The sequence below is a fragment of the Clavelina lepadiformis genome, chromosome 9 (assembly GCF_947623445.1).
Source record: "Clavelina lepadiformis chromosome 9, kaClaLepa1.1, whole genome shotgun sequence".
Lineage (NCBI taxonomy): Eukaryota > Metazoa > Chordata > Ascidiacea > Aplousobranchia > Clavelinidae > Clavelina > Clavelina lepadiformis.
The window spans coordinates 10,055,716-10,073,967 of NC_135248.1; the positions used below are offsets into that span (position 1 = coordinate 10,055,716).

At 35.5% G+C, this 18,252-nt stretch overlaps 1 protein-coding gene across 2 annotated transcripts; it reads right to left on the bottom strand.

Moving 5' to 3' along the window:
* Positions 1-2: 2 nt before the first annotated feature.
* Positions 3-12,494, bottom strand: LOC143469984 (calpain-5-like). 2 transcript variants are annotated; one of them, XM_076967804.1, is made up of 15 exons: positions 12,264-12,494; positions 11,222-11,353; positions 10,562-10,638; positions 10,160-10,294; positions 9,442-9,631; positions 6,223-6,341; positions 5,548-5,622; positions 5,388-5,465; positions 4,737-4,914; positions 3,964-4,113; positions 2,987-3,091; positions 1,926-2,017; positions 1,701-1,819; positions 1,483-1,619; positions 3-701 (listed from the first exon to the last, which is right to left on the bottom strand). In XM_076967804.1, the coding sequence occupies exons 1-15, from the start codon at positions 12,432-12,434 to the stop codon at positions 519-521; spliced, it is 1,941 nt and encodes a 646-aa protein (XP_076823919.1). In that variant the 5' UTR covers positions 12,435-12,494; the 3' UTR covers positions 3-518. The 2 variants fall into 2 exon arrangements, 1 of the variants encoding a protein (XP_076823919.1); XR_013119249.1 differs by having other exon boundaries at positions 561-701; positions 1,693-1,819.
* Between the last annotated feature and the right edge of the window lie 5,758 nt (positions 12,495-18,252).

An 18,252-nucleotide genomic window follows, 5' to 3' on the forward strand; every position in this document is an offset into this window, starting at 1 on the left:
GCTTTGAAGAAACTTTTATTTGCAAACTTTATTCATGTTAACACTTAAAAACGTGCAAAATACTTTCGTAAGGCAGTAATGGGACACAAGCAAACAGAATTTGCTGTACATTGCAGATTATCATTATTGCACAGATACCATTTAAAAATAGTTGTTCCACAACTGTTTGATAATTAAGAATACTTACGATACAACACAATGGCCTCGCTTAAGTAAAGTAACTAGCACAGTGGTAGAACAATGATTGTGTATGTGTTGAAGCTACTAAGCATTCCTGCATGTATATTGTATGCAAAGCAACATCCCAGTCCATAGAACAAGAAAAACCGCATTACTGATTAAATTCGGAAACTCACAAAAAATGGTAACGCAAATTATAAAACACATAGTAAATACATAAACACTGATTACAGTTACCACATATTATGTTACTGCATATTATTAAAATGCAAGAAAGGAAAAGTTCACTGCACAAAATCTGGTTAAAACTTGGTAGAAAAACTCAATAGTAACGTCATCTACAACTCATTAATATCCTCACTTGATGCAATATCAACAAACAATGAGCCAGGATATTTCACTCCTTCTTGCTTTCTACGACCAAACAAAGGGACTTCAACAGAATTAGCAGTATCGTCAACCCCAGCTGCAATCGTACCTTGTCCCATGAAACTGTCACAAAGGAGACCATCATTGTATACCTAAGGAGTACAAGCAAATCATCTCTCATGTGGTGACGATGACCGCTTTTCACGTCAAAACATTGCAATCCTAAAATATTTTCTTTCGAAAACAAAACTACACTAAGTAGCTCAGGGATCGGCTATTCACGTCAAGGAGGCGACAAACACCCAAAAATTGTGATTTCTAAAAAAATATTGAAAAACCAAGTAACTGACTGTAGTTTAAAGTGAGGCCCAAGTTCAAAAACAGGTTGATCTTATATGAAAGAACACTACTCACTGAATATGCTGATAAAATAGTCTTAAAAAAATTCTTGCTTAGGTAACTATAAGCAAAAGAAAATTGCAAAATTGGCTTTAATCGTGACGTAGATCAAGGCTTATGTGATGTCATAAGTAATTACAGACAACATTTGCAAATTGATACATTTAGCAATACCGACTGCATATCACATATATATCTGTTACAGCTGTATAGGTTGTTCTAACTGCCAAGAGCTTGATAGGTGACAGCCTATAGACCAACCACGGTAAGGCTGAAAAACTGAGAGTTTTTGCGGTTCTCTTTTGCCGATAACTACATAACCACGAAGTATTTTTCGAAGACAGGAATTGGAATAGGAATTTCGTCAGCATTTCATAACGTTATAGCTTTATGCATGCTAAATCTATGTGCACATTATCAGAAAACGCAAAATTAAGAGTAATTTTCATTTTTTTACGAATTTTACAAACCCAAAAATAGAACTTATTAAGTGTTGGCCGCCCCCTCGAAGATCAAGATAAAAACAAAGCTTACGGTCAAAACAATGAGAGCATCAGGATTTTTGCGGTAAAAAATAGCAAAAAGATCAAAACTGGGATTTCTATTTTCCTTGAAGGTTTTGGATCTCACAGTCTTGCCTTCACAGCCAATCACAACGTAGGGATTTGCCACTTCATACAAAGAAGAGTTTTAAGCAAATGTTCACACAAAAAAACTGTCAAACAACGAGTAAATGCATTATACCTTCTTACCTTTACCTTCCAGTTTGATGCAGTTATTGCCATAAGCCACACGCACTCTTGTTACAAGTTTAGGATAGCCAAAGCAGAAAGCCCAGCAGGTCTGATCTGGGTATCGCCATGCGAGTTCACTAAGAAATAAAACACTTAAACAATATTCATCAACGATCAGATTTCTCCGGATTAATATGGAGTATGAATGCAATAACAAAAATTTATACAAACGAATGGACCTACCTAAAACTGACGTTAGCCTGAGAGTAAACCCTTAAAAGAAATTTACTTGATACTTCTGAGGCCAATGTATATGGTATGATGACATAACGACCCTATATGCAATAAATATTATAAATATACAAGTATTTGCATAATTGCAAACCATGTCGTAACCATAAGGTTGGTAGCCAGAATTGTACTGATAGGTTAGGAGAATGTTTTGCTCATAAACAGCCACAGCTATTACAATACCGGTAATTGAACAGTATATGTCTTTTTGGTTGTATGTAGTCATTGCTGCTTTACAAACAATTTTGGGTTGAAAAATTTGGTTAAGAAATGCGGGCAAACGGCAATATATAAAAATATACTCTTTTCCAACCAAATCACATACTGTATATATTCTACAAATCATAAATGAAACTAATAAGATGCCATTAAACATTTAATAAATAAGAGTTGTATCTAAATGCATTAATTACATTAAACCAGTACTTTTCAACAGTTCTGATGACGATTCGCACTTTTTAGTGTCACGAAAATCTCATCCGCACGTGACGTGTTCCATGACGTGGCGTATAAAACAATCCGTACCATGACATATAAAACAATCCGTACCAGAATCCGTTTACGTAAACGAGAACCCGACTACTTTTCAACTAAATACAAAGCAACGAGATACAAGCCATCGCTTTGTTACTAATTGATATCAACATGCTTCGTTACTTCAATGTTGTTTTATCTTTGCCCCTTCACCAATCTGTCATGCTCTTTTTACTGACAGTCTTATTCATGGAAAATATATTGAAAAAACTGGATTTGCTTAGTGATAACTGTGCAACGCACATTACGTATTAGCTTGCCTCGACCATAGTCCGACGCGAGGGTAAGCGTGAAAGCGTCAAACTTGCACAGCCAATCAGCGTTGCTTAAGAATAACTGAAAATCAGATGGACGAATTTCATCCAAACTAGATTTTTTTATATACGCACAAGTCTCACAGGTCACAAGTGCGTACAGTCTCACAGGTAGAAAAGCACTGCATTAAACCACAAAAAATTTTTTAAGCAAAACGTACAAACCTTAGATAATGACAACTCGGCAAATGCATTCCGGTTGCGAACTGGTGGATAATCTGTGCCGCCTTCAAGCAACTTTCGAAGCTTGAAGCTCCTATTTTCTTCGACCTTAAAAACAAATAACTTTTTGACATCATATGAGCAGCTTCTGAGAGGACTACAATCTTCATCACATCTGTTGTTCATTTTGACTCCTTACAAAAACCATGAAAACTAAAAACAGAAACTGTCCAGTGCCCACAAAGTGTTAACTTATTTCGCAAGGCTAGGTTGGCCTCTGAAAGGTTGGATTATAATGGTAATGAATCGTGGTTCTTCATCGTTATTTGCTGATTATGAAAGTTTGTTGTACTAAGTTTGGCCCTTTCTTTCTGAAAAGGTAAATAGTTGAACATTTAACTGTTCTAAACCTCAAAACGATCAAATTTAATTCGATTTAGCTTGTTCTTAGTGAGTAATATAGGCAGAATATAAACTGAAAGATTGGTAGTTCATATTTACAACCATATGATTTGCTCAGTCAGGCATTGTATTGTTTTATTGGCTCAAATAATTATGCTGATTTGTCTCTACAACATCACTGTAAACAACGAAAAACGTGCATACTTTGAAAACCACCTGATAGATGGACAGAACTGTTAGGGGAGAATTGGCTGCATGCAGCGAGTAGTTTCATAACACAGCACAACCTTGGTGTATTTAAAATCTCTTATGGTTTAAGCTATTGACAGATTATTACCTTTACATTATTTTCAAAGCTGATGTAAGAATTGTGGGAGTTGTTTCAAAATGTCGTAGGTTTCAAGCGTTAATGATTATGGTTCGCTAGTGTAAAGCTGTATTTAAAACTAGGGAAATTTAAAGGGAAGGGCAAGTGCAAAAACAAGTTGAACACAAATCAAAAAATAGTTGTCAGTAAATAAACATGACACAAGATTTTTCAATAATAACTGAAGCATCTGTCTACATTCTTGACATACCTTAGCTATGTGCATGCCAATTTCAAGAAGTGTTGTTCTGTCATGTGATGCATGCAATCTTGGCTCGCTCTGTTGCAACTCTATGAAAAGTTTTTTTCTTGAATCATCAGGTACATCAATTTTGTACTGTGCATTCTGGAGATATTTCTCCTACATAGAAAAACATACTATTGTTTATATATTAGGATTGGGAAAATTTGGCCGGTTAATAGCTGCGAATGGCTAAAAGGTCTTAACCACTAAAGATTCTGTTAGTGATTAGCCAAAAACATACATGTAGGTATAGAATTTAAAGCAAAATTTTTGGTCATCCATTGACTGTTAATAATCTTATTGCTTGAATACTTAGTTTTCCTAATAAACTTTGGTCTACAATGACATTAGTTGCTAATACAACACTTTTCATCACATTTCCTACGAATAAATAGTAGTGTTGCTTGCAATTGTGTGAACTGACAATCAGCGACTATGGGAGCTATCCGCCAACTAATGGCTAATGAAAACCAACTAAATTCCCAACCCTAATATATATATTAATTAATACATATGTGTTTTACTTGGGTCTTTTCGGCTGCAAATAAACATGCGAAACAGACAAACTATCAATTTGTGATTACAATTTAACTGAAAACCCTACAAAATTTGAATATCATCACATTAAAAAATTCTGTGACATATCTCTACTTACTATTTTACATAATAATGAATTTGATAAATTTAGGCTGCTAATAACTTGATAATTCCTTATTGTTAACACATACAGTACTTCTTACAGGGCTGTGAAGAAATGTTTCACCAGCAGTGTCAGCACCACTATATGGATCAGTCTGCCACTGCCATGCTCCATAAGAATAGGATTCCCTCCAAGAATGTCTTACAAGTACACTGGAGTGAACGACACCACAAATGGACACGTCAGTAAAGGTAGAGCAAAAGTCCGAAAAAGACAACCTAAGTTTCATAAAACTCTTACAGTTTCTGTTTGTTTGACAACAAAAATATTATCTTTATTGATTTATATGTTATGAAAGTACATTACATCCCGGTGAATTGCCTACTAAAATTCATGTAAACATCTAAAGCTAATTGTTGAAGTTCAATAACTTGAAGTTTCATTTCATTCGGAGTGTGTTTGTGGTATCAGGGTCTGATATTGTGGTTGCCTTCAATTATATTCATTGCAAAGTAATAACCTTGAAGATTTGCTTTATTAATAAGCTAACATGCTAATTTTTTAGCCTTGATGAGAAGTGATCTTTTCACAGATTTGGCATTGTAAAGAAAAACACAAAATCAAATATATTAAAGAGGATATAAAACAAAATATACAAGTATTGTCTGTCCCTTAAAGAGAGCTTCCACAATATTGTATTGATGAAGGTGTTACTATAAACAGCGAGTTGCTAAACCTTTTAGTTAGTTACCAAAACTCGCCAACTTCATCCAAAGTCAGCCCCATTTTCCTCTTCTCGCTTTCACTGATTAAACTCCACTCATCAGACCTTAATATTATAAACAACCACTAACATTGAAATCTAACAGGAACCGTAACATTTTGCACACAATCCTAAACAAAAAATTTACCTATCACTCCAAGATCCTCTCCACTGAGTGGATCCCACTGGATTGCGTAACTTTATCATACGAACCTTTGAAGACCTAAACGTTTTGTACATGTGTTAGTGCACAGTCTGGCATTAGCAATTAACACTTACTGAAAACCCAATAAGTCCAAAATAAATAAATAAATAATCAATTAAATCGCCAGCACGCTTAAAGGTTTGCATTGTGGATTTTTCAATCATTTAGCTGGTTAGCTAACTGTCTGACTTAGGACAAAACTGACATATAATAATGAATAAAAATTATGCAAATAAATAATCTGTGGCAATGCCAAGTACTAATGTATTATATTTATAAGCTCAGTGCGAAATGAAGTACAAAATACATGCTGACTGGGAAACGTGGTGCTGCATACATTAGATGTTATACTGAAAACTAGAAAGATTAAAGTCGGCAGAATTTAGGCATTTTAGTTATGTTATTACAATCCATGGAAGCCAGGGCATCGGTCTGGTGACTAATCATATAAAATAAACAATTTCATAAAAAATCATTCAAATGAAATAAATATAGTCTAACTAAACTAAACTAAACTAAACTAAACTGCTTGGCATATTGGTGAGGTACCATTAAGTGTGGTATTGATAGAACATAAATTGAGGTAATCACATGTAACATTCAGTAGGTAATACTCACTTGAAGAATTTTAAAAGGCCAGTACCAAGTTTTATCTCTTTCAATGCAGTCACTGCATACATACAGCCAATTATTAATCCCTGGGCTGTTTCTGATCCTTCTTCTCCAACTTCTCGAGGCTGACAAAAAACATAATTGTGAAACATAGACATATAGTCAGGATAAGTTTAAGCTACAGTCGACTCCGCTTAATTCGGACACTTTGGTTCCGCTCACTTTTGGCCGAATTAAGCAGAGAAATGGCTTTGTCCGAATTAAGCGGAAAATCAATTGTTCGTTTCATGGTCATGCATAAAGGCAAAAAACGCATTTAAAATACTGTAGTGTTGCGTAATAAATGAATTGCAGCTGCGCTATACTGCAGTAACTGGCACTGATCGCATAAAACATCTTCGTTTACTTTAGTGAGCAATTTCACTTTTTGTGCTAAACTTTTCTGTACAATTTTGTCCTACAAGATGGACGCAATTGTACAGAAGTAAAAGCGACTATGAAGCTGGCACGGCGTTATATGAGTTCATTGTCGATTGTTACTGCATGGATCGTCATTGTTTCACCATAATCACTTATAATGCAATTGAATCTTTCTTAAAACGAACGAAGTACTGTTTATTGTGTCATAACCTAACGATGGAATTGCGAACCTGTGTCCGAATTAAGCGGAGAATTGTCCGAATTAACAGGAGTTTTTTACGTTCAATTTTTACTTTTGTTCCGTTCCCGAGCATTTTGGCCGAATAAAGCGGTTGTCCGGGTTATCCGGTGTCCGAATTAAACGGATTCGACTGTATATAGTAATCATAGCAGCGTTACACAATTGAGGAGTTGCCAGTAGTTGGGAAAATGTTGTCTCCCTGGAAATTCTGTTAAGTAATAATGCAGTTATGCATGTTCTGATAAGTTTTTGCAATTTAGCCAATTTCCAGACAAAGCAAACAAAGTTTTAACTAGCGCTTGCTTTTTCCCTATTTTAATTTGTGTCTGGATCCCATCACCTCCTTTCAAAGTTTGCTTTTTCTGTTTCGATGTAAAAAGTTTCCTCAAAAATCTTTTTCAAATAATATTTTGCATATTATATGTCCCGAAAAAACAAGAAGTTCTATCGGAAAACAATACGTGGACAACAGTTTCATTTACACGGTATTACATTCCTTTATATTATCATATGTATTGATATTGCATTTTACAACTGATGCATTGCAAATCAACTTTTTAATAGTTACATAAATTGACGAATTGAAGGTGCAGTTGAAACACCTTCTGCCTGCGTGTATAGCAATATTGCATAAAAAGTCTTTTATTGGATTTATAAACTTCAGGATAACAAGATCGCACTGTACATTGTTCTTTAATATCTAATCCGAAATGGACACAATTGCAAACTAAATTTTTCTACACAATTATCTTTTTGGATATACTGTATTTTAAATTAACAGGCCCAGCAAAATTTAATGTATAATACCTGAATATTACTTTGCATACGCCCTCTACCTATTTTTATTGAACTGTTATAACGTTGTTACTGTATACCTGGCTTATATGCTGTAGCACAGTTTTTCTCCCACATATGTGTAGCTGTGTCTACTTCACTGGACAAAATTGACAATATATACCCTACTTCACTATTGTTACAGCGTGTACATCTGTAATGTATTTGCTGCTACAAAACTCACGGAAAGAATAAACTAACTTTAGCATTAATAGAAAAGTTTAGAGCATTAGCATATGATAAATCGTAATCTTGCAACTGCATGGTGATCCTGATTTAGGTGTAAAAATAATCCAAAAAGATATTTTAAACGAGCCAAGAAGAAAAATTATACAAACCGGACGGTTGAGTAAAGCTAAGGGCAGTAGCAAATTCTAAAATGAATGAGCCAAACATGCCGAAATCAACTTCTTCTAATCAATGTAAATACAAGTATGCAAAAAATATGGGTCATCGACTCAGAGTCTTGGAACCAGGGTGTCAAACTGGAATTGGGCCATGTTTGTAGTAAGCCCATTTTTAAATTTAAAAATCCTAAACTAAGAATACCCACTCCTTACGAAACTCTGTGAGCTAATCAAGGGCTACTTGTGCAGTGTAATAAACAAATTAAAAAATAATTAGCCACATAATGTCATTTGAAATGTCAAGCAAATCATATATTAACAAGTTTGTTGAACCTAAATGCAGGCTGGAATATATGCGTGCGCCGGATGCAAACCCGAACTGGAGAAGAAGTGTTAAAGCAAAAATTGTGCAAAACCTGAAACAGATTAAAAGTGCGGTTTGAGTCTCTGCTTAAAACCAGGTTCATGAAGCTGAAATCTTGGGGTGCTAGCATTGTCTATTAAGCTGGAGCAATACTCAAAATTATAGCAGAGCTCGAGCCGAAGCCAATACTAATTTAAACAAAAGCTAAAGCTCTGAAAAATTGATTTTAAAGACATTTGCTTACCAGTGAGTAGTGACTGTTATGTTGTATGAGTAGGGTATTCTTTGTTATGCATGTTAAATTTAGGATCCAGTTTGTGGTACTGCGATCTGTTATTATAAGTCCTATGTGATTAATAGTCGTACATTTTTCTTGCAGTAAACTGCAAGGTCACATATTGCCAGACACCGATCATTTAACCATTGATACTGCAAGGTATGACACCATGTGACACATATACTGCAAACGCAGTGCACAGAGAAACAACTACTATGTCTAAAAAATTCTTTGGCAGGACTTAAATGCTCTTCCACAAAAATTTTCATCAAGTTATTCCTAGCAATGGTATCCATTATAATTTTTGCTGCACAAAAACTCAAAATCATGCTCGCACAAAGTGTGTTACTAAATTTATAAAAAAAACAACGACAACATTGAGAATGTAATGGCTCAGGATTTACTTCGATATCCCTTTCTTTGAAACATAAAATAATTTTGTCTCGAAATTCATAAACCTAACTCCAGCACTGATATTACATGATGTGAGCATAACAGCACTTTTTATCCACTTCCTATTTTACACACAAAGAGATATGGATAACATAATTTCAAATGCAAAAATCAAAGTACGTAAAAAAATTCCAGAACTGTAATATAATTAAAACGTTAAGTCAGGCACAGGGGAAATACACAACGAAACCAGTTACAAACTATGTCAACCTCTGCATTCATTACTCAACAATTTGCAAAACTGTAATATGTATGATTCATAGGATTTCCTACATTCATGCCTTTTTACCTTGATCCAGCTGGTAAGCATCGTTCTTCCTTTTTGCTTTGAATCTTGTAAATCATTGAAAAAGTTGTACTGCCAGTCAAGATTAGATGCATTTTCAGTTAGTTGTAAATGCTGAAGTATACCACCAGTGAAGTCTTGCAGAATCAAACCGGCATCTAAATTCTCAATACCTTCATAGCATCCAACAAATCTGCAATCAATTGATTGGTTTTAAACATAGTTATTCAAACAAATATCAGTATTTAAACACAACATTATAAAAAATTATTTAAACACATAGATATTTCAAATACGATTTTAAACAAAGCACAGACAGTTTGAAAGCAATTAGAAACAGATCAACCAAAAATAACTTAAATGGGAATAAGAAAACTACAAGCACACAATGAAATTATCACAACCACTCAATGTAATGATATAAAGAAAAGTCGATTAAAATTTGATTGGGAGTGCTGTTTTCCCAGGATAAAAAAGAGAACCAAAACATGTCACTTTGCAGGAAGCCCACACTCATGATTTAAAATTTACAAAATAACTTCCTTCCTAAAATGTGCGCTTTAATTATAGACTGGCTAAAAAATTTCAAGCTAAACATAAACAGCGATGGTAAACAGATTTTTAATCATAAACACAATAATAAGTTTCGTAAAACACTAGAACGTTTTGATAAACGACAAAAACTAAGTCCTTGCTCAGTATATATCTAAAACAAACTAACTTTGCATAAGCTTTTTCCAATAGCGGGCACCAAAACTCATTTTCATCTTTTGAATGCACCCCAAACGGTTTGTCTCCAAGTGTTGGAAGTCGATCATCTACAACAACTTCAAACCACTTTCCAAACCTCCAAAACCTATAACCATGTTATAAAGTTTAGGTTAGGTTGATGTTCAATATTTAAATCGAACATAAATTTACCTCGTGCAATTAACAAGCTTGTGAGCACTTAGCAAATGAAATTTCTTGACAAAACCATATTTCTTGCAATTGTACTTGCATTAATTTTTATTAGTCTGAATATTGATTGAATATTTGTTTAGTTATAAAATCACTAAGTACATAAATGTAATTGGTAAGTGATGGCTTATTGTTGACATATTAAATTTTTAAATCAATGTACCGAAATCTAAAAATACCCAGATCTTCCATTGAATTAACACTGATAACATTTTCTTGGGAAGGTAAATCAGGCACGACCTTGAAAACAATACCAAAAATTGTTCCATCAATTTTGAAGATATACTGGGTATATATGCTAGTGTTAACAACCACACAATACATCACTGTATGAAAACATTCTGACCAATTAAACACTACTAATAAGCCTATTTTAAATACGTACTGGTATATATGTAACTGATTGTATTGATAACATGGTATAATATGATAATGTTTAACTTCGGACTGAGGAAAGTCTTAGCACGACTTAAAGCCGACAATGATTCCTTGTTACTTGAGTCTTGGTTACCAAGCTAGCTTTTGAGACAGTTCTAATTGCAATACAATTTTTTTTTTCTGTAGTATTGCCCGAGTTTAGAACTGTCCACTAGGTTCACGGAACAGGAGCAAACGTCATTAATGCCTTGCCTAAGAGCATTACAATGGTATGGCATAACTGGGTATTGAACACGGAACCTGAGCTGCTTGTATTGTGAGGCCAGCGCTCAAACCACTCGGCTACCAAGGCGATATGTATTTTTGTAAGCAAATAATAGTTTTAGATGTTGGTATTTCCTAGGGAGATACTATGCAATATACATAAAAACCTTTGAATACATACCCTGTTCCAAAAGTCAGGATAATTAGACAACATAGAACAAGCTGCCACAAAAGATGAACTTCCACAAGAGCCAATGCTAAAATTTGTTGATGAAACTCCATCTACTACAAAGTGGGGATTACTACTCAGCTCCTACAAAACAAAAGAGTGTAGCCACTTTATCACTTCTTATTCTAACTGATAAAAGTAAAATTTTGTGACATATTTTACATTATATACAAAACATATTAGATTGCTTGCCATCCACTGGATGGCAACTTTCCTTTGCTAAAAAAATTCCTTTTAATGTATTTATTTTCGTCTGCCCTGTTCTAGCTGCCCCACATACAGTGCATTGTATGTTCATCTGCTGTGTTCCAAAGCGTCTTTGTTACCTCCCATTGATTAAAGTAATATCGTTGGTATGTTGTCAATTGTCCCCACTAAAGTGCCCATCTTCAGCAACAGGTCATGTAATGTACCTGTCTGTACGACGAAATAGTCTTGCTTTCACTTTCGTCACAAAAGTTGTGATTTGAAATTTGAGAAATTGCAACAGTACTTGCTGGCTGGTTTTGCTTTGCCAGAGAAGCGCTACTATATGTACGGTTTCCTCGTTTGTTGCTGCGATTAAATGGAAAGCAGTTATAGGGTTGGAAAGAGGAATGTCTTGCCATGTTTAATTGTTGAAATCGACTCAACCTAAGTCGAGTAATAGCGAAAAGTTCAACAAATTTCAGGCCTGTTTTCGTGCCGGATTCGCAAACGTACACATGCTTTTTTCCCTTGTTTTCTCTCCAAAACGGTCCAAGAGAAGGATTCCGGGGCTATTTTTATGCCTCTAGCGCAGACGCCGAGAGTCCATTGAAAATCGAAGTGTGTTATAATCTTTCCCGTTATGAGTTGCACCTTGTGTGAAAATTTTGGCATCTCTAGACCCCGCCGTTTAAAAGCTTTTCCGGTTTGTAACTTACAGACTGAATAAATTTCATATATATATATAGATTTATATACTGTATATATATATAGATTTACTGCATTATGATACAGGTAAAATATATACTTTTGGACGTTTCCAAAGCACTGATTCATCTTGTCTTGTTAAAAATAAACTGTTTGCTTCAGGCAAAAACTCTTGATCCTCGAAAGAAGATGCAGTTCCTATGCACAATTTCTTGATTCGCTGGTAGCGCTGGTTCATAAAGTACTGCATATTTCGTTGATAATAATCCATTTTATTTAAAACTAATATACAAAAATGTTGGTAAAACTGGAAATTAAACAGTAATCTGCATTAATGCACAATGTGATATGTAGCCTACCACCTATTCAACAGCAAACTTCGTTTTTGAAATGTATGAAATTTGACTTTTCAACAAAAATTATTATAAAACACTGCTATGATTTCTCATGTAGGCTTTGCTATGGTAGTCCCACAACAACGACACAGGTTTAAATTAAAGGCTTGTGTTGACACCAGACAAAATGCAATTGTTTCCCATACAGTGGCTTTGGGGAAAGCGGTGCAAAGCGAACCACTGCAAGCATCTCATGTCAGTTTCCCAAATTCATTTGCAATGTAGCTTGCGTGGAAACTTGGATATTTTGGTTATGCCATAGGATTTTGCATTTACTTATCATGTACAAGCATTTCTTTGATCAAAAAATCACATAAAACTCCAATTTGCTCCAACCATATGCGGCAAAGTGGTCCGTAATACTTTTTTGCTACAAAGATAAGCTTTGGTAAGGAACTGACTTTTGTTTTCTAGCTTATAGCTATAGTTGTACAAAAAATCCATAACAAAAACAACGCACAAATACAAGATAGGGTGAGCAGTCGACCCCAGCACGACACTATACAGGCACGTTTTGCAAACAAAGGTCTTCATTCTTTGAACGGTCCTCACCTCAGATTGGAAAGTTTGCTGTTTTTGATTAAAAAATCTAATGCGCAACATGATGGAACAATAGCCATTATAAGCGCAATTGAATTTTATCTCCTGCAAACTTGGCAAACTTTCTAATGTGGCCCTCGGCTTAGCCCAACTAAAAGGTACTGCAGTTTTCGAGAAGTATCTACGCGCAAACGCAAATTTTGGTGTGATGGTGTGCATCGAAGCCTTAAATCTCTGTTTATTTATTATAAGTTAATGTGATGAGTAACATATTCGGCATAGATGTCCCTGTATCTTGTGCATGTCACTTTCCACTATGGACTTTAATTGGAAAGATTTTATTTTGTATAGGTACACACAAATCATTGTTTTTTGTATTGCTGTTAGCCAACGGCAATGGAGAATCTAATATTTCGCCCTTATGTGCAAAGAGGGGTAAAGTCAAAGTGAACCACTTTCCCTTGTTTTCAAATTTCTACTATTGGTGTTTTGCTTACTTCCCTGCACTGACTGAGCTACGTTACCAAAAAATGTTGTGGTATTTTCTGCTCAAGAGTTAGCGTACTGTTCAACGTCCAAAATATAAGTCTGCAAGTGGCACAAAACAAATCACACCAACTAAAGTTCCAAAAAATAAGAGAGCAACTATTTTCTTCCCTCGTATTTAGGCCTATAGCGTAAAGTACTTCAATGATATGGAAATCTGTACAGTGCACAACGTAGCTATCTGGTGCACACTTTTTGTTGCCTATATATACTGACAAACTGGTACATATAGTGCATACCAGTGTTTGAAAATTACGCTGTCCCGTGCACAAAAAACTTACATTCTATACTGGGTATCCAGACTGCAAAGTTTGGTATAGCCACCCTCAATACTAATTTTCATGAGCTTCAGTTTAGCACTTCAGGTGCGTTATTTTCCTCTTAATGACTTGAACAGAACTTCTGTGCAATCAATTTACAATTGATTTAAAGATAAAATAAGTCAAAGTTTGTATCAATCAATCAATGTATGTCGCTGTGTAGGTTAATTGCGCACTTTCATTGCGTCTGAGTATTTCGCGCACCGCACTAATCATTTTTGGTTGTTTGGCGCAGATAACATCTTGCTGAAAAAGACTATATTCTGCAGTCCAACTGTGTGCTTCACTGCTTCATGAAGCCAAACTTTGTTTACAAACATAGCTATCATGGATGACTAAACATTAAAATTTATTGGAGCGTAACGCAGTTTTTAAGAAAGTTAAAAGGGTATGACTGTCATGGACTCCAGGTTTATGTGTGATTACATCGTCACCCTGGAAGAATTGCGAACAGCGAATACGCCTACAAAAACAAAAGCTATAATTGCAAGAAATCTGTCGCCGAAAATCTATCTATAGGGAAAATGTCTTCTACATCTTCCAGCAGTGTAGTAATTGTAGTTGTTTCGTTGTTTGTGTTATTTTGGTTTAAAATTCGGTAAACTTAGGAATTGTTTTATGGGTTTAGTGGCCACGCTAACCTACCATCTTATAGCACAATTATATTATTGATATCTTGCATGTTTTAAGCCGTTGGGTTTTGTCACTTTTTCCTGCTCGGTAACTGTTCGTGACCATGCGTTTTATTTGGCTATAACTACAACGGTTAGCATCGTAACTTTCGCTCCGCAAAGTTAATGGCGAAAAATAAACAATACCGTAGGCCTACCTACAATACAGTGTCAAAGATGTGAACAATTTTGACGCTATTGGCAACCTTCTCAAAGAAACCAAAGGAACAGTATCAAAAGAAAAGAAACAATATCTATGCCTGGTACCTTCAAATCAGCCGAAAGCAAGCTGCTGGAGAAAATAGAAGACGCCGTTTCCGTTGTCTTCCAAGTTGTGATGTTATACAGTCTAAAGTTGAAATTCTATTTCTTTGATGCTCTCACTCAGTGTATATATGTACTATTGCATGCAATGATTTCAGTATTGACTTTTTCAGTATCCAGTTTAAAGTTCTGAGAATTTGTTGAATGAGAAGGGATAGATCGCAATAGCTCTGTGAACAATTTCTTTAAGTGATCGTCAGATGTAGAGCCGGTGCATTGAGTGCTAATGGATTCTTAAAACTCTTTTTATCAACAGTAATATTGTTGTAATTTTTCGTGTTTGTTTAAAGTAATAATGTAAAGTATTAAAAATAAAATTAGTCGGATTCTCGGTATTTAATATTATAAATATTCGACTGAAGTCTAGGAAAACTCTAGACAGAATTCGCAACCTTCTAATTGTTCTTAAGACTCAGATTGCAATATAATACAATATTTTTGATACATTGACTAGTGTATTCCAAAAGCGTCGTTTGAATGTGTGCGGGCTCTGTAGACACACGCCAAAGACTGCTCCTTTGAACACGTTGTTGCCAGTCGTGAAAGTAGCGTGACGAGCTAATTCGAGACTCATTTATGTATAAACGATGTGAGTATTCCACCGGCGTCCGTTTATCGAAGTTGCTTAATCACACAACTTACGGTGACCGGCAGATTTTCGGTTTTCGATTTTCAAAACAATAAAGTAGCGTAGTGGTTAAGGATGGGGCACGTATTCTGGAAATATCTAGTTCGTTTCTTGCTATTGTAAAAGAAATATCAATGATCTCACACTTATGTTTTTTCAGGTTTTACTGAGTAGCTCATTTCAACATGTTTTAATTGTTTTGGTTTGATTTGTGTTTGTGATGCAGCTTTATCGCTTTGCTCGTTTCTCTTTTCTTATCAAGCATTCTTACGCACGCCCAGTAGCTTATATAGCCTAAGCCTTGTTCATATTAATTATATTGGAGGGGTGGTTGATTGTTGTTTCAAGTAAAACGTGGTAGGAACGGACGCGATAAACCCGTAACACTAATTTTGACTTTGTTTTTTGTCTAAATTTATTTTTGATGTAATTTAGTCATGACAGATGAGAGTTTGGGTTGGAGGTTATTAGCTTTAAATTCATTTAAACTTTGGAAGAAAGTTGTCATTTTTGGTTGAAAATAGCGTTCATTTCAATTAGCAGCCTAACTTAGTAATTTAAGTGAGTATTTGGGGCAGAAAGCATTAAACTTAGGTTAATTTAGAATTTGCAAAAATTAGTAAATCGTTTTATGTTGAAAATTAGCATACGTTTCAATTCACAGACAAGCCTAATTGCCGTTTACCGTATTCGTATTTTCATACTTCGGTAAACAGCGGGCGGTAAAATAAGTGTTTGCTTTAACGGCCACCATTTGCCGAAGTAGCTTTTTCCAAACTCGGTAACCGGCAGCCGGTGAAATAGACGCTGCCATTTATAAATGGAATACCCTAATGTCTTAGAGTGCTAAGACCAGTGGTGGGCAAACTGCGGCTCTCCGGCATGTTGTTTGTGGCTCTTCTAGTCGAATTGTAAAATTCCAAAAAAATTGTAAAGGCTACCAAGAGTACCGTTTATGAATGTTTCTCTCTTTTTCTTTTCTTTATTTAGGTCAGGATTTCGTTTATGACGTAACAATAGACATAAAATCCGAAGACTTAGTTAACAGCAAGTTAACGCAATTTCATTGCTAAGACAGTAAGCTTTAGCTCAGTTTAGTCTACTTAAATACACTACAAAACGAAAACGATGACATGTAATGCCAGCAAAAAACGAAAATGTGAAGATGAAAACAGAGGTTTTAACCTACAGTGGGAAGAAAAAAATGCGTTTACTAGTCAAGGAAATAAACCTCTGTGTCTAGTCTGCAAAACAAAACTGAGCCAAAACAAAGGCTTATTTTTTGTATTGAAATAATTTTGAGGCTCTCTGGTACTTGTATTTTCTGCAAATGGCTCTTCCATTGAATACATTTGCCCACCCCTGGCTTAGACTATACGGCAACACTTATTGGAAGTAGAGGACATTTACTTTAGAGGAGCTGGCTGAAGTATTAGAACGCGCACATCTTTAGTCGAGTTCAGTGGCATCGGAATGTGCTCCCAGCTGGTCACAATTGCCTCCGGGGCCGCAGTTAAACTGCCGTCAAATTATGGGAATTGTTGTTTTGCATCGTTTAATTTAAAGCATCGTTATCTAAAACTCGAAACAGCTGTTTTTATTGTGGAGTTTTATTGTGGTTTTTATGGAGTTTATTGTGCTGTTTTTATTTTTATTTTATTTTCCTCTTTCATAAGAATTCTTGTCCCGCTCACGAAAGCCACTGTCATAATTGTGGAAAACGTCGCCACGCCACTCTGGACGCAATGAATAAATGTTGTGTAGACGTTATTTTCGGGCAAAGATTTCCTGAACGACATTCCTCAATTACTTTTAATTTTCGAAGATCAGAGAAGCCTTTTATGATTTCCGCTATCGAATTATTTCATGAATTCAAGGCAACTACAAAGAATTTGTTTTAAGACACCGCCACCTGATGTAGAAGCCTATAGGCACAAAAATGGGGGGGGGGGGGGGGGAGCACGGCCCTTTCGCCCCCCCCCCCCCCTGGCTACGACTATGCTTGAAATGGGTTATGGTGTCTGAGCCACATTTTTGCGCCTCGGTTATGGCGCATCTTGCTCACGGCCAATATTTGATGTAATTATTTTCTAACTAATAGTTGGTAGTAATCAATGAAAATCTTGCGGACTATTGTTCAGTATTTTCCTTTATAAAGTATTCTATACTCCATTGTTCCGTGCAATTATGTGTCAACATATCCCAGTTTTGTTGTCAATGCTTTGTATTCATTTTAATGGTCTTACGTCAACGTCTCGGTAGCCGAGCTGCTTTACTCGAATTAGTCGAATACCATTTTTGTGGTACATGAAAGTTCACGCGTACTAACATTTGTCTACTATTACTTCTAAACCGTTTACCTTCTCATGAATGAGAATCAAATCAGAACCATCAGCATGGATCGTGACGCATCTGAGCAACAAACGTGGCGCATCTGAGCCATACTGGTAGCGCATTTGAGCCACAATCATGGCTGAAATTTTTTTGCAAGCTCTTGGCACATAGACTGCAACCGCTGTTGTAGTTTCTTGTCAACCTAACTTAAATGTTATGACATAGTAAACTAAACTTTAACTAAATCTACAGTACCTCGTAATCTAACTTTAACTCCGTTAAAACCTAAATTAGCTAAAATAAACTTTTTGCATACCCATTCTCCTAACCT

What these genes read in the sequence shown, in the direction of transcription:
- LOC143469984 (XM_076967804.1), bottom strand. Translation starts at nt 12,434, where the DNA reads ATGGATTATTATCAACGAAATATGCAGTACTTTATGAACCAGCGCTAC. An exon ending in TGCTTTGGAAACGTCCAAAA is followed by an intron (nt 11,354 to 12,263) that starts GTATATATTTTA and finishes TTTGTTTTGTAG; the next exon opens with GAGCTGAGTAGTAATCCCCA. An exon ending in CAGGCTAACGTCAGTTTTAG is followed by an intron (nt 1,820 to 1,925) that starts GTAGGTCCATTC and finishes TTTATTTCTTAG; the next exon opens with TGAACTCGCATGGCGATACC.